This window comes from Ursus arctos, unplaced genomic scaffold (assembly GCF_023065955.2).
Source record: "Ursus arctos isolate Adak ecotype North America unplaced genomic scaffold, UrsArc2.0 scaffold_5, whole genome shotgun sequence".
NCBI classification, from domain to species: domain Eukaryota; kingdom Metazoa; phylum Chordata; class Mammalia; order Carnivora; family Ursidae; genus Ursus; species Ursus arctos.
In genome coordinates, this window is record NW_026623067.1 from 61,055,596 (window position 1) to 61,072,163 (window position 16,568).

Here is a 16,568-nt window from a genome sequence, read left to right on the forward strand (position 1 = left end):
TGTGTGTGTGTTCGTTCTCTAACATCTCCTGTAATTCATTAATGTCACGGGTTTTAAACCAAAGAAAGCACGGGCTAGGGTTTCGGTGCCAAAGTGCACAGTTGACATGACGCCAACTCAATTTAGACCACACTTACTCAGTGCTCACTCTGTGCCAGGTGCTATTCTAGGTGTTGGGAAGACCAAAGAAGGTGAACAAGGCAAGGTCCCTGCTCTTGAGCTCCTACTCTCACTGGGAGATGGGCACATAAGTAACACAGAGCAGTGGGATGAAAGCCACAACAAAGGACTGTACAAAGGGCAGTAGAAGCTCCGGCAGCAGAGTTCTGCCCGGGGAAGTCAGAGAAGGTCACAGACAGAAAGTGACACTGGAGCCAGGCCTAGAAGGGAAACATCTAGAGAATGAGCAGAACTGAGGGATAAATGAACAAACCTCCTTTAAGAACTTCATTGTTATTGTTTTAAGCTCTGACCTAAATCATCATTATGAGCTTCTAGAAGATACATGGCCACATGGTGTTGAATTTGATTTAAAATATTGCATAAACTGGTATATATAGAAACACATATGGAAACAATCTGAAAATATTTCTCCCCAAATATAGTGCCATTTGCTTTTATGAATTTGCTATTTCTGGATGAAAAAGTGAAATACGGTTTGGTCTGCTGAGATGCAGAAGAGATTCTATCGCCATCCCAAGCGAAAATAATTTTGGTTGTTAATTCATTCATGTATTTAGTCAGTCAACAAATATTTAGTTAGGAAGTTCGATGTTTGAAGCCCTGCAATAAGTCCTTTAGGGGCAACAAAGACCTATACGATACTGTGCTGCCCTCAGGATTCTTCAGGGCTTAGGAGTGAGAAAAACACCTGAATGCAAATAATTCTAACATAAGCGGTGCTAAGTAACATGAGTGAGTACAAGCAACACGCTCCACGTATCTTGAGGAAAACAAGCTATTTCCTGATTGGGATAATCATGGAAAGCTTGACCATCTGTGGAGAAGCCATTTGCACTAGGCCTGAGAGGATGGAAAGGGATTGGACATACAGAAACCAGGGTGTGGGGAGGTCTTCCAGACAGAGGTAGGTTTGTGAACAAAATGGGTGGGAGCGCACCCAGAAATGGCACTTTGGCCTGTTAGGGGTATGACTTGGGGAAAGAACTGGAGTAGGTAGATGTCAGCCTCACAGCCAAGTTTGAACTTTATTCCCCTGGTTGTGACTTCTTGGAATTTGAAATGCCAAGCATCTGTCCCTTGGCTTCTTATACGCTTGTTTTAGTTGGCATCTCAGGCCTGACCTTCATCTTGGCATAATTTTGTTCAACCCATAGAATATGTTTTAAAAAAACCAGTCTGTGTATGCTGATAGAAGTATCATCACAATGTGGCTCCAAATTGCCCCAAATGCCAGGGATTAAAAGTAGGTCTTTTTCTTCAGGAATTTATAATTCCATGTCTGGAGGTTGGAAGAGAAGGGCTTTATATCAGAGTCCCTTCAGGAAACAGATGAGGGCTTGTTCTACTAAGTGTGGATAGGTGTAAGGAAACCCACAAGGGATGGTCCAGTATCCATGAGCCAGTGAGAGTCCAGAAGCGGTTCCCATCTGTAGGCTGATGGTAACCCCCTTAGAACAGGTGACACAGCAAACACTGGAGCTTGGACAGAGCTCTGTGCTGCCATGGAATCACATAGCTACTGCCCACGTTCTCACCCTGTGCTGATGCCCTGCATTGGCTGAACCCACCTGACTGGGAGCCAGAGGGCAAGGGGCCCATTGCTGTATTCTGTACAGGCCCACCCCCCAGGGCATAGGGTGGGGGAGGGAGGATGTAGAGCCCATCTGGAGAAGCAGACAGAGAGATTCCGACACAGTCCTCTTTAGCTTTACTATTTCTCTGATTCCAGAACAACCCAAACTATAGTAAGCCTTCATTTACTGTACTGTTGTTCTCAGAAACTGATAAAGAGTAAGAAACATAGGTAATAGGTTGGGCAGATAGATGAATGGTGGATGGTGATGGAGTCTTCAGCTGAGAAAGTTCATTGAATAGTAACTCAACCAGGTTGCAAGATTGGTGAACACAGGGACTAGGCTGGATTTGTTCATTGTCAAATGCTCAGCGCTGTGCCCGGAGCTTAGCGTACCCCGAAAAATGTTCATCTGCATGACGTGATAGATGGAACATCAAGAACACCAGGCAACATAAAAGGTGCCTCTGGGAGTCTTAGGACAGGAGAATCCAAAGTTAGGGTCAGGAGCTAACATTCTTGGACCTAGGAGAAGCAGGGGAGGACAGTGTTTATTTTTCTGCCTCTAGTACCTTTTAGGTCACCGCTTCTAACACCAGCCAGGGAACAAAGGCCTTCCCGTGGTTTTGGGAGATAAAGAATAGACTTGTTTTTAAACAATCTTTCCGTCTTTTTTAGTCACTTAAAAGGACAACATTCTAACTCCTACAATCCAACTTCAATTAATTCATCTGTTCGTTCAGTGAACATTTACTGAGTGCTTGTTTTGTGCCTGGGAATCCAAAAATAGGAGAGATACTGACTCAGCCCTCCAGGAGCTTAGTCTGGTGGGAGCTACAGACACGCCATGGGGAAAGTACAGCGCTGGTGCCGCTGTGGGACGTGCAGGCCACTGTGGGGGAAATAGGCAGACACCCCACACGGCCTGGAGCTCTCAGCCCGGGTGAGCTGAGTCCTGAAGCCCTTTTCCACCAGTTTACTTTGTCTCTGGCATCCCTCCCCACCCCCCAACCCCCGATAAGTAAGAAAGTAGTAAGTAAATGATGTGTAATGCAAATTCCTGAGGTAACACTTTGACCTGGACACATTCACACGAGTGCCGTCAGCCAATCAGTGAGCAGGGGTGGGAGTGGAGGGTACAGCCCTTCCTCAACCTGGAGAAGAGAAGCAGGAGGTCAGGAGGGCACAACGTGGACAACTGGATTGGGGAAGGGGAGAGGACAGGCAAAGAAGGGAAGCAGGGGCCACCTAGACCAGCCTCACTGACCAGAATTTGGGGGAGGGTCAGTACTATTTACCTTTAACTCTTTGCCAACCAGTGGAAAATAAGTGAGGAGGCTTGTTTGTTTACTTGTGCTTTTGCATGTTTGTTTTTTAGCCTCTAGCAACGTGACGTAGGGTCACAGTCTCGGAAGTGTAGTTATAGACTTGCATGACCCATATTAACACGGATCCGTCTGATTTACCAAGGTGCACGGCTGGCTTCAAAACATGGACGATTCTCTCACAAAACTGCTTCATTCCCAGAGGTTTTGTTAATTGGGACATTTCTTGTCATTAACTTGAGTATTATGACTGACTAGCGATAGGAGAAAAACATAAGTTGGAGGAGGAAGGGTGGAGCAGGGGACGCAGAAATAGAGCATTGGCCAGAATCTAAAGGCAGGCGTTTGTTAATTTATCTGTACCTATGCTTTTATATCCGTATTTTTAAAAGCCTACTCAAGTTGTAAGAATTTGATTGAAATGCATTTTAATTCTTAGATAAATTTGGGAAACAGAAGTATTTTTTAAAACTACCACCTCTCTCCATCTCATTTTTTAAAGGAGGAAAAAACTTCCAGCCCTGGAAAGTTTGGCTGGGTTAAGCGTGTGCGCGCGCGCGCGTGCATGCAGAGCTGTCTTTCATCTTCTGTAAGAACTTCACTTCTGTTAGGGAGTAACTCTCCATTTAAGGTGTTGAGGGTTTTGATGTCCTTGCCTGGAAGAAGTCAGGCTGGACTCAACCTCTGGTTGGAGGGCAGGTTATCTTACGTTCCATCTGCTGGAGTCTCCTTTGTCCAATCCTCTCTGTGTTCTCCTCTGGAAACCCTTTGAGGCTGGATGCTTAACTCTCCCGCTTAGCGCTTCCTCTCTTATCCGTGTATTGATGATGGCTGGATTGTTAGCTCCAACCCAAATATTTCCCACCACCAGCAGACCTGTTTCCTCTTACCGATTAGACATCTTTCGTGCGTGTTCCATGGGCACCTCAGACCTAACAGACTCAAACTGCTCCCCCCGAGAGTGCTTGCTCTCACCCAGCGGCGCCTGTCTTAGTGGGAGCTGCTGCATCAGGGAGTCACACTCACAGCCCATCCATTACCAAGGCCTAGTCCATCCCCAAGTATCCTTCCTGTTCTCCTCCTCCCCTCCATTCCTAAGGCCAGTGCTCTTCTCCAGGCTCTCCTCAGCTCCTTCTGGATTGTTATTAATTATCTCTCTATCCCTCTTAGTCTTCGCAACCCATGCTTTCCTCTACCACCAGATATATCTTTATAATGTGCAATCTCCATGTCTGTTCCTTGTGTCAAATCATTCCGGGGTTTTCCATTTTCTAGCTCATCATATCGGTGGACAACTAACTCATTTAAATAGTTTCATTCTCAAATGTTAGCTATACTTAAAAAAAAAAAGTTTCGTACTCTTTGGTGGGTTTTCTTCCTATTATATGGCCGTGGCTCCTGGGGCTCTTTGCTGGCATCTGCTTCTCTGCTTGACCTGTAACACTCGGCAGGCCCACAGTGTGGGTTCTCTGCCCTCTTCTCCCTTCTGATTACATGGCCTTCTTCGGTGACCTTATCCAGCCCATGGCGTCTGGTGGCAGCTACACACTGATGAGTCCCACAGTTATGACTCTAGCGCTGACCTTTCTGCTGAGCTCGAGACCCACAGATCCATCTGCCTCCTTGACAAGGTCACCTGGATGTCTAACAGGGACTCGAACTGAACAAGACCAAAGTGGGGCTCTTGCTTTCCCACCCGTGCTTTTCCTGCTCCTCTCCCACCCTTCCCTGTCTCAGTAAGTGGCACCTCCATCCACTCAACTGCCCAGGCCAGAAACCTAGGGACTATCCTCGTGTCTTCTCGCCTCACTCCTCTCCCCACATGCACTTCATCACAAGTCCTGTCAGCCTGACTTTCAAAATGAATGCCTCCCAAAGCCAGCACCCCTAGCAGTCTGCACTGCTTTCTCTCTGGTCATCCCATCTCTCACTTGGCTCACTGCGGCAGATTTCTACCGTCCTACCAGCATCCACCCTTATCCCCTAGGATGGATTCTTTACACAGTGGCCAGAGTGACTTCCAAACGTCATACTGCGTTTCTTCTTTGCTTAAAACCATCTCAAGGCTTCCTGTTGTACCTGGCCACACTAAGTTCCTGTGTCTTTCTTGAATTTACCAAGCTCTTTCCTGCCAGGAGGATTTTGCATGTGCTATTCCCCTCTCTGGGGTCCTCTTCCCCCCATCTTTGCATTCCCAGCTCCATGGGGTACAGCATGTATCAAACGTCCCTCCCCAGAGCAGCCGGCTCTGACCTCCCAAACTAAAGTGGCCTACCCTTCAGTTCTTCAGATCATAATAAAATGATCTTTTGTTTTCCTTTTATTCTTGTCTCTCTTCCCTCCGCCAGAATGTAAGCATCATGACAGTATGGATTCAATTCATATTTACAGTCTATCCTCAGCACCTAAAACCCTTCCTAGCATGTCGTAGTTGCTCAAAAAGATCTTTTGGTGGATGAACGAAGATATAGTTGATGCTTGAACAGTGCAGGGTTGGGGCACTGACACCCCTCCCTCCCTCTACACCGTCATGCTTGCACTGGAAACTTTCAACTCCCTAAAACCTTAGCTGCTTATGACCAGAAGCCTTACTGATAACATAGTTGATTGACACAAATTTTGTCTATGTATTAAATACGGTATTCTTACAATAAAGTAAGCTAGAGAAAAGATGGTGTTAAGAAAATAATACGGAAAAGAAAACACATTTATAGTATATTGTACTGTACTTATTGAGAAAAAGCTATGTGTAAGTGGACCCCCGTAGTTCAAACCCATGTTGTTCAAGGGTAAACTGTAAAATTGAACAAATTTGTCCCTATCAGAAATACCTTGGTAGTCAGATAGATATGTTGGGTATAGTGTAAGTATCAATGAAGAGTGGGAGAGGGTCAGTTCTCAAACACACTTCAAGGAATGTGTGACAGCCACCTGACACTGGGGCCTCTCCTCAGATACAAGGGCAAGGCTCTCATCATCAATGCTATGACTCCCTGCTAATAAATAATAATGAGATATTTTACTGATAACACTGAACTTTCCAGTTCACATTTACTCTTTGCAAATTTGTAATTCCAGGCCACAGGGCTAATGACTATCCACGTGGTAACTTGCTTTTCCTTTCTCTTTTTGTCTTGAGGCATCCTGAGGGCAGGGATCCATGCTGGAGGATGTCTGGACTTGAATTCTGTAGGAGGTGTGTTTGGTTTCCTCAGAGTAGCTTTGGTTGGTTTTGTCTGAGATTGCAGTATGATTAGGAAAAACTGGGGTGGCTAAGATCCTCAAACCACTCATGGAGTGAGGGAGGCCAGGGATGTCACCAAGCGGCTTCTCAGAGTCTGTTCCTCTCTTGTCAGGAGGACAGTTTTACACTGTTTGTGTATTCCCTTGGTTCAGGAGAGGGATGGGGGAACAGGATAGTGCCGTGCCAGCTAGATGGAAGAATTACAAGAGGAGTTTAATACATATGCTGCCAGTGACATTGATGATCATGGAAGGTAAACCATGGACTTAAATTTCTCCAGAAATTACCAAACGCTGGTAGCACCTGATTGTACCGGGCTTCCATATGGCGACAGTCACACAGGCACCAGCTTTGTCAGCAGCTGGTCTTTAAAGAATGACCAGTGACATGCTCGAAGGACCCTAAATGGTACACCATGCTTCAGGGAACTCTGTGCCTTGGGTTCCCCCCCCCTTTTCTTCTCTTTCTTCTTTCTTTCCTTCCCTTTCAGTTCCCTTTCCTGCTCTTTCTGCCTCCTATCCTTCTCCTCCTCCTAACTTCTTTCTGTTTCTTCCTCCTCTTCCTCTCTCTGCCCCTCCTCCTCTTCCTCTCTTTGAAAATCATACACCACTCTATAATACCCTTCAAGGTACATGACAGGAAACGTCCAGAAGTTTAAGTGTTGGGCTCGACTGTGCTGTATTACAGCTGGGGTGAAATAGAAAATTTTTAAACTTCAAAGACACTTAAAATCTAACAAGTAGGTGCAAACCCTCCAAACCCTGGCTAATAGTTTCGAGATGCCATCTGATTTTATGCGATTCCCAAGAATCTACGGGCATGTGCTGTGTGTAGATAGCCTGCTAGGACTTCTTGAGCAGCTCTTCTGGAAAATCCCCACCCTCGCAGGAGAAAGTATGGCTTTGTTTTTCTTTTATAGAAAATCAGAAAAAGGATTCAGAGGATTTACTATCTTTGCTTTTCCTTGTCTCTTTGTTACTAGTTTTCTCTTTCTTGTTTTTCTTTTAATTTATTTGCTTTTCTTTCTGAAAACGTGTGTATTTTTTGCTTGGGTCAATTGACCCTGAGCTTTTCAAACCATCTTTTTACCTGCTGGATTATTTTTGCCTCAGACTTTCTTCAAGTTCTTCTGTTGCTCCACCGCCACCGAATCGCAGGCTGAAATTGCTCTCTCACCTCCTGGTGTCTTTGCTGTTTTGCTTTTCCTTGTCTGTACAGGGCCTGGAAAGGCTATGACTGTGACATAATGGGGGGTTTTGCTGCCAACTTAAATGACCTTAGTTAGCCCTTCTACCTTTTGCCTCCTTTTTTCATCTGTGGAAGGAGGAAGTGTATTAGTTTTGCTATTGTGTGTAACATGTTACCAGAGATTTAGTGGCTTAAAAAAGCACACATGCTCTCAGTTTCTGTGGGTCGGAAGTGTGATCATGGCTTCCCTGGGTCCCCTGTGTTAGCTGGGGCTGTAGTCTCATCTCAAGGTTTGTCTAGGAAAGAGTTGTCTTTCAAGCTCTCCTTGTTGCTGGCAAGACTTAGTTCCTTTTAGTCCATTGGACTAAGGGCCTCAGTTTCTTACCAGCTCTTGGCCAGAGGCACCCTCAGTTCCTTGCCACATGGGCCTCCTCATCGTGGCTCTCTGCTTTATCAAAGCCAGCAAGAGAGAGTCTCTTAGCAAGGCTATGTAACATAATCACTGACATGACATCCTGTCACCATTTGCTCCTGGTAGGAAGCAAGTCACGGGCTCCCGCACACTCAAGGAGAGGGTATTCCATAAATGCATGAGCACCAGGAGATGGGGATAGTCGGTGACCATATTAGAGTCTGTCCACACAGAGAGGAATGCTTTTGAGGGAAAACACTTTGAGCTCCTTAGAAAAAGACTATGAAGGCTATATTCATATTGCTGTCATGCCTTACTGTTGCCCTTTATAGAATATGGCTAACACCAAAATAATAATGTTTCTCTTTGCCTCTCTCCATGTCCTATGGACTAGTGTCATACTATTTGTTTTCCTTTTCTGTCATTAGAAATCTCATCATCCTGTCTGGATGAGAAAGTCAGCAGGAGAAGATTGCTGTTGTTGATCTTGGTTTAACTGGACTGACTCAGCCCTGTGGGCAGCTGAGAAAGGAAAGGTCTTTGCAAATGCTCTCCAGGTCTTTGTTAGAAATCCCCCCACCCAGAAGGAGGCAGGTATGGGGCAGGCGTGATAATAACCACAAGCAAGAAGCCCGGGTTATTTACAGCTGAGGCAGTTAAGTAGATACAATTTATTACTTTAAAAAGATGTCTGCAAGCTTCATAGCAGTATCTGCCCACACCTTTAATTCCAGCTTTTCAAACGCATTTGGGAGTGGGGGGACAGAAAGGGTGGCAGCACCCTTGGCTTGATCCACAGGTGTAAATTGTCTGCACTAATTAAGACTGAGGGATAAGCCTACCCACCCTCCACCCCCCACAACACAAACACAATAGGGTATCGGTTACATATTCATATAAATACAAAAGTTCTCCTTCACTTTGAGGGCGAATGATCTTTTATATGCTATATTGTATGTATTAATAATGACTAATGTCTCTTACTTTAGAATCTCTTTAAAATAATAACATATACGAATTTGAATTGAGGAATGAGGCAAATCTGATCCTTCTCGAGGGTAGAGACGCCAGAAGAGAGTGGAGAAAGGTGGGCACGATGAGGAGAAAGCTGGGTGCCCAAACCCCGAGTCTCAAGCAGCACCAGATTGGGCAGCTCTAGCGAGACTCGGCTTCCCTCGAGGGGCAGGAGAGGCCTTGCGGGGAGCGGAGTAGTTAGGGGGGCGCTAAGCGGGCTCAAAGTCGGGGCTCCACACCTCGGGAGGGGCGCTAGGACCCAGGCACCGGCCGGCCTCGGGACGTGCCTGGGGAGTGAAGCCTCTAAGAGGCTCAGGCTCCCGGCCAGAGTCCCTCGGAACGACCAGACCCTTGCCGTGGGCGCGAGGCGCGGGGCGCGGGGTGCGGCAGCCCCGTGCCCGCCGCAGGCATGGAGCAGACGCGCGGCCGGCCGAGAGCCCGCCAGGTGAGCCCCTCGCGCCGGGTCCGCACGTCCCACGGGCACCGCGCCCGGCCGCCGTCCGAGGCCGCCTCCTCCCCCGCCCTCCCTACAACCCCGGGCGCCCGGGCTCGGCGGCGAGCTGGCTGGGCGGGCTGGGTGCGCTGGGTGCGCAGGCACCAGGCCAGAGCTGTCCCCCACAGCCCCTCTTGGACACCCGCGCGGCTGAGGAGGGATGTTTCTTCTCCCCTCCCGCGCCCCCCCCCCCCCCGGTCTCCGCGTGTCCTGGTGCCCCACTGCCTTCCTCCTTCCCAGGACGCGAGCACCTGGCGTGCCTGGTGTAACCGCCCGGCTTGTAATTCCGAATGGTAACAGCCGCCCACCAGCAGCAGCCGGCCGCTCGTGCGTGGCGCTGCGTAGCTGCTACGGCGCTCTTCCTGGCGTTACCCCGAGCTGGTGCCGCGACGGGCCAGGTCCCCCTGCTCCTGTTGCACCTCGAGCTTCCCGCGCCTCTCTGCGCGGCCGCTGTGCCCCTGCTTTCCTGCGGCAGCTTCTCCCCTGCTCGGGACGCGAACCACCACCAGCCCCAGCCAGGGGTGCGGGGAGGGGCAGGGGGAAGCAAGGGTAGGCGGCCTGGGGCGGGAAGCCTCCGTGTCCTCACTTCGGTGTCCCGGACTCTACGATCCGGGGGACCCGCTCTCACCCGCGCGCGCGGCTCCCCGGCCGGCGCTCGCTGGGCGCACAGACTGAGCGTGAGGTTTAAACCACCCGCCTCCTGTGGGGGAGATGGAACGTGGGTGCGAAGAAGGCTCTCACGCCGTGGGGCATAGGAAAGTGCAGGTGAGAACAGTCCGCAGTTCAGGGAGGGGCGTTTCGTCCCAGGGGCAAGCTGCACCCACGAGCTGCCGCTCTGAACTTGTGGGCGTTCTGCTGGGCGTCCAAGTGTCACCTGAGTGCACTTAGTTACCAGGATCAAGTAGTCGCGGGTCCCCGATGAGGCTTGGCTAGCGGTCTTAAATCTGCCACAGGCTCTTCCGTACCCTCAAGACGCCCTGCTCAATTCTGCTTCCGGCTCAATTTGACACTAGTTTGCAGTCTCCAAGTTGCCAACCCCAGGGGAAATAGTCGCTGAATAGTTGGAATGGGCGAGCGGCGATTTGCTGGGGCTGCGCGACCACTGCAGCGCAACAGTGGGCATCTGCGCCCCCCCCCGCAACTTTTGCCCGCCTCCAGGTGGGGGCACGGGGGGGACGGGGCGTGTGTGCCCACTCTGCCGGTAACAGACACGTGTGTCAGGACCTGAAGTTACACACCTACTACTAAGCTAGAAGAGAAACGTCCTCTAAACTGCGTTGGGAGACAGTCAACCGAAACATTTACACCGGGAGTTTGAGATTAGGTGAGGTGCGAGGATGTTCCCTCTAGGATTTTATAACCTGCCGGCTGGGATTGCCAGTTCTGCCTGACTGCCACCTCTGACCTTGAATGAGCTATTTTAACTTTCTTTGGTTTTCCAAGAGGCAAAACCGGAATAACGATAATCCAGCAGCAGTGCAAAGAGCGTTCACCGGGAAGCCGGTCCTCGGGTTGCAGCCCTCGCTGTATCACTGACCAGCTGTGGAACTTTCGGGCAAGCCACACAAAAGCTGGGACTCAGCTGCTACAAAAGGCTCAAGAAGAACCTTTAATTCTGGGGTCTACCGCAGCAGCAGTTTGCCAAGCTTAGAGAGCCTACAAATGCCCTCTAGTTGTTTGCATTCTGCAGCGTACTTGGCTCCACAGAGCATATAGAGCCGCCCGGGTCTTTCAGGCATAAGGTGTGTGGAAATAAGCCTGGCTGGTTGAGTTAGTACTTAGAATGCATTAGGTAGGACCCCAAGTAGAAAAGTCCTGTTTAAGTTAGAGTGTGGTCACATAAAAGGTCCTTTCTGTGCATTTGAAAGATCCTTGCCATTAAGTACAGTGTTACAGAAATCAGTAGAGGAGAAGCCCCAAGCTGACCCCTCAGAAGAAGGGGTCACATCTAGGGGGGGTACTTTAGGTTATCCCTGATACGTACTTTATTTATCTGGGAATGACTCCACTATTATTAACTCCCCAGAAAAGCAGTTTATCAGTTTGGTAATTAAATAATGAAATTGTCTTTAGAAGCCACATTAAATATTAGAATACCTAACATTGCTAGAGTTTATTGGGATAAGCACTGCTTTAAAAAGCATTGTCTTTTTATTTAATTTCAGGAAGGGAAATAGCAGAATGATTTATTATGTTTTCTTACTAGATAATTTTTTTAAAAGGGATAAAAAGCAGAAGTAAATGCAACACAAACTCCAAGAAACCTTGTTTCTTCCGGTTCCAGAGATGAGTATCATCATCATTACCATTACCATAATGGTGAATATCTACTAAGCACTTGTTATGTGCCAAGCATCCTTCTAAGCCCCTTATGTACCTAGTCTAATGTAATCCTATCAACACCTTCCGAAGGAAGTGCTATTATTTCTCTCAGTTTTATCGGCGTGAGAGCTGAAACTTCCGGCCTGCGATCACACAGCTGGTACATGGTAGAGTTGGATCACCTGCTTGGGTTTATTTACAATGATTCAAGCAAAATGCAAGAGAGGGTTGGGAGGGCGAAAAGTGTCTACCAGATGTCAGGTACTTGATACACCTTAGTCCATGGAGATTAAGAAATCTTTCACGAGTGCTAATTTACTTTTCTTTTTCTACTTTTTATCAGTGTGCTTCTGTAATATGACTTGGGTATCTTTTCATGTGGACTAGAAAGTTGAACCATTTTTTTTACCTCTGTAGATTTGAGTGCAGATGGATGAACCATAACTAACCAATTCCCTTTAAGTGGGCACTTAGATTATTTCTGAATTTTCACAATCACATATAGTGCTAGCATAGTGTATCTTATTTATATATTTCTGCACATCTGTTTGGCTATTTCTGGTCGAAAAATCCTAGGGGTTGAGTTGCTAGGTAAAAGAGCATGGTTACCATTTGATATGTACTTTTTAATAGATATTGCCAACTTGCCATCACAAAAAGAATTATAATTTTTGGTTTGGAGTCCAGGTCCTCCACTAGCATGTTTCTGGGCTTTTGGCAAACCTGGAACTGAATGAGTCTCACATGTATGATTTGTAAACTAGAGGTGGTAGAACTTGTTGGTTTTAAGGTCGTTTCTGCAAATATGTACAATTAGAGGGTGAACAAATGAAATCGTTCATATGTGAGCATTTTACCTGCAAAAACAGAAATTTAATATGGTTTCACCTGATGGCACATGAGGTCCTGAAATAGGTTTTTGGTAGTCCGTCCTTTCTAAGGTGGATTTGTGTGTGAGGTGAGGCTAGGCTATGCTGCAGTCAGAAATTAACCCTGAAAACTTGTGGCTTAAAAAAAAAAAAAAAGTTTATTTATTTCTCGTATTATATGTCCAAAGCAGGTTAACAGAGTACCCTGTTCCACACAGTCACTGAGGGAGTCAGGCTGACAGGAGCTCTGCCATCTTGGAACTGCATTATCTAGAACATACTGTCTCCCTGGTCCCATGGCAGTGGAGGAAGAGGAGAGAAAGACCATGGGTAATTAACACCTGCCCTTAAATGCCTCAGGCCAGGAATGAAGCATATTTCTTTTATTTATGGTCCTTCAGTCACAACTAGTCACGAGGACCTCACCCCAATGCAGGGAGGGTAGAAAATGTTGTTTTCCTATGTCCGGAAAGAGGAAATGGTATAGTAAATACAGAGCACTGTGTATTAGTTTGCTTGGGCTTTCATGACAGAGTACCACAGGCTGGGTGGTTTAAACAACACAAATTTATTTTCTTACAGTTCTGGAGGCCAGAAGTCCTAGATCAAGATGTCAGCAGGGTTGATTTCTTCTGAGGGTCTCTGTCCTTGGCTTGTAGATGGCACTGTAGAAGAGGACCCGTAATTTTCCCTCTATCCTAAGTTCTTGGTTGAGACCCCGCCCCCTGAAATAAAAAACAGATCTACAGCAGAAAGACGAGTTTTAATTATGTACACGTACTTAGGCACATCCCGGAGTCCCACAAAGATAATGCAATTTGTCAAAATGCAGCCACATGATTGCAGCTTATAGATCATCCTGAGCTAAGGAAAGGGAAGGGGGTCTGGGGTTTCCAAGGGGAAAAGGCAATTCCAGGGAAGGTAGGAAAAGTGAATGTTTGGTCAACAAAGGTTGCCCTGCCCTGCAGATAAGTCTTTCAGAGGAAAAGTGATCTCTGGTAGTAGCTTTCTTCCTGGTACAAGATCCCTTTCTAATGTAAATTTCCCTTAAGGTAACCGCTACCCTGTTTTCAGAGCTGCTTTTGTGTCTGCAGTTCCTTAAAAAATAATCAGCTCAGAATAATCTTTATGCTAAAGAGGCATGTTTTGGGGTAGCATATTCTGCTCCCCCTCACCATCTTTTCCCTGCATCTTCACGTGATCTTCCCTCTGTGTGTCTGTGTTATAATCTCTTTAAAAATTTTTTTAAAGATTTATTTATTTGAGGGAGAGAGGGAGGGAGTGAGCCCGTGCGTGAGAGCAGGTGCAGGTGGACAGGGAGGGCGCAGAGGGAGAAGGAGCGAGAGACTCTCAAGCAGACTTTGGCTGAGCGCAGAGCCCGACCCAGGGCTTGATCTCACAAGCCTGGGATCCTGACCTGAGACAAAATAGAGTCCGATGCTTAACTGACTGAGCCACCCAGGCGCCCCCCTAATCTATTTTTGTAAAGGCACCAGCGCTTCTAGGTTGGGATCCACACTAATGAGCTCCTCTTTAAAGGCGCTACCAGAATATGGTTGCATTCTGAGGTGGGGGAGGGGCGTGAGGAATTCATCATAGGAATTTGGGGGGACCCAATGCAGCCCATAATGCATTGTCTCTGTCAGTATGTGGCCCATGCTGAGGTGTAGTCACCCTGTTTTTATTTGCGGAGCCCCGGGTGTTTCTGAAGCCATATCACAGAATCATCTCTCTCCTCACATCTCATCCTCATCTAATGACCAACAACAAGTGTTGTTTTCCTGAATTCCCTGGGTGTTGTTTTAAAGTGGCCCAATGTTACTATTTGCATCAAGTAACCTTTACTAGTGGCGCTGGTTTTCACATGACACAGTGGCTGTAGTCGGGGATGAGCGTGGTGGCTAAAAGCGTGAATCCTGAAGCAGGCCCCCTGAGCTCCAATCCCAGCCCTGCCCCTTACCAGCAATGTTTCCTCATCTGCAAAATGGGAAGAGTAGTACTTACAGGGTTAGGGTGCCACTTAAACGAGCTAACATATGTAGAGTGCCTGGCATATACCAGGGCGTCAAAGTGATGACCTTTATTATTTGCAATTTCAGAGGCTCCTGGAGCTGTCCAGGCACAGTGCGCTGGGTCCCAGGCTGCACCCTGGGGGCTCAGACTGCCCAGCGGCTCTGTGGCTTGAGCTCCCAGGGCTTCCAGGCCGCCCGGGGAGGCGTGTGTGCCTTCGGAGGAAAGGAATCACATGACCACCTGAAAACTCTCAGTAGCTCACACACATTTAGGTCATAGGTTCACAGTTAGATCTGTGAGCCGAAAGGGAACCCAAGGGACTATTCCCTAAGTAGTAAGTTATTCCCCCCATTCCAGTTGAGGCAGCTAGGGTGGGCAGTTAAAGCAGTACGTAAAAGGTAAAAGCAGCACTTCAGTTTTTCTGAGATGTTCCCTGTCCCATTCTAATGCTCCTAGAATCAGGGTGTGCTTTTCAGTCCGTGGGGCCTGAGAGCTAGGCCTGGAACCATTTCCCATTAACGGGCCCGAAGGACAGTGGCCAACTTTCCTCCTGACAGCATCTTTCCCTTGGAAACATAAGGAGTTAAGATAAGTGCAGATTGCTCTACACCTGGAGTAGATGATCTGTCTGGATTACTGGGAAAGTCTAGATTCCTGGGCCGGCACCAGGAGCCGGAGAGCTTGGGGCTGTCACGTGACCCTGCGCCTGTGGCGCTGGAGCCCTAGCCGAGCCACTGGGAAACCAGGGCAGTGGCTTTTCTGGGTCAAGGGAGCCACGCACCTCATCCCTAGCCACCGTGTGCATCCCCCATGTGGGGAGGGGAGGCCAAGACTCTGCGTCCTGGGTAGTTGCCAGCCTTCCCACGAGATGGCAGACACTGTCATTTGTATTTCCCGTCGTGCTTCCTACTCTAAAGCCAAGTAGAGGCAGTGCTGGATTAAAGCCGAGAGTGTGTCGATTACCAGTCTGAATCTGTGACCACCATTTGTGGGGGTGGGGGTGGGGGTGGGGGTGGGGGTGGGAGGGCGTGGCACCTTATAAATTGCTCTCAGCCAGGCCGTAATTGTGACGTAGTTGTCATCACCTGTGGATGTATTTACTCAGGTTTAACTTCTGATATTTTCAACTTTTCAGTCGAGGTGGGGGCATTGTTGTCAATCCATGGGTTGAGTTTAATTGCTGATTAAGATGACTTCAAAAAGGTTACACTATGATTCAGCACTGAAACAAAAAAGTTATTGTTTACACAGTTACACAGAGAGTCAAGGAAATAGAGAATGGGGCATAAATTTGATATTGATAGAGCAACTATTTGTCATTGGTGGATGATGCAATTTCAGCTTTGTTTTGTTTGTTTTTGCAAAGTACCAGCCAAGGGTGTTCAGTAAAGAAAACATACCCACAAGTATATAAAGCTAGATTTATGCTTTCTTATTGAGATGCATGCAGAAGGATTACCAATCACATGCCAAGTAACTAAACTGAAGGAAGGAGAAATTGCCTAATCTATCAGCATAGATGAAAAAATTCAAAGCTGCAAGAGGCTAGTGGGACCAATTCGTGCATCTTATAGGACTGGCATTAGACCATTATGTTATAGTTCAATGGGCAGCGTGTTTTTCTTAGTGGTACACAGAGTGATGGTGTTTTGTATAATCAGTGGCGTCTTAGTTTGGTGAAATGTGGCAGAAGCGGCAAGGAAGAGACTGGAATCTAGGTCTCTTGCCTGGAAAAGGTAAACATCCCTGACCCAAGTGTTATCTGACCCCAGCATCCAGATTGGTGACATAAGTCACTTGCATGACCCAGAGTGTGCATGCCTCCTTAGGAGTGAGGAGGCTAGCATGCAAAATTTAAGGAGGCCCCCAAGTGCAGGGTCAGCATGCGAGAGTGAGGACTTCCTTAAATGTTGTGGCCTAGGGGCACCTGCA

At 47.6% G+C, this 16,568-nt stretch overlaps 1 protein-coding gene across 3 annotated transcripts in view; it reads left to right on the forward strand.

Annotated features, from left to right (window-relative positions):
• Positions 1-16,568, forward strand: part of PDE8B (phosphodiesterase 8B) — a 330,881-nt gene that overhangs the window by 74,105 nt on the left and 240,208 nt on the right. For 2 of the 3 annotated variants that reach the window (XM_044384106.3, XM_044384108.3), the window contains exon 1: positions 8,936-9,384. The exons of the other annotated variant lie outside the window; for it this stretch is intronic. In XM_044384106.3, the coding sequence (XP_044240041.1) occupies positions 9,349-9,384 (36 nt within the window). In that variant the 5' untranslated portion in view covers positions 8,936-9,348. Of the gene's footprint in view, positions 1-8,935; positions 9,385-16,568 lie in introns of those variants that run through there. 3 annotated transcript variants of the gene reach the window in all.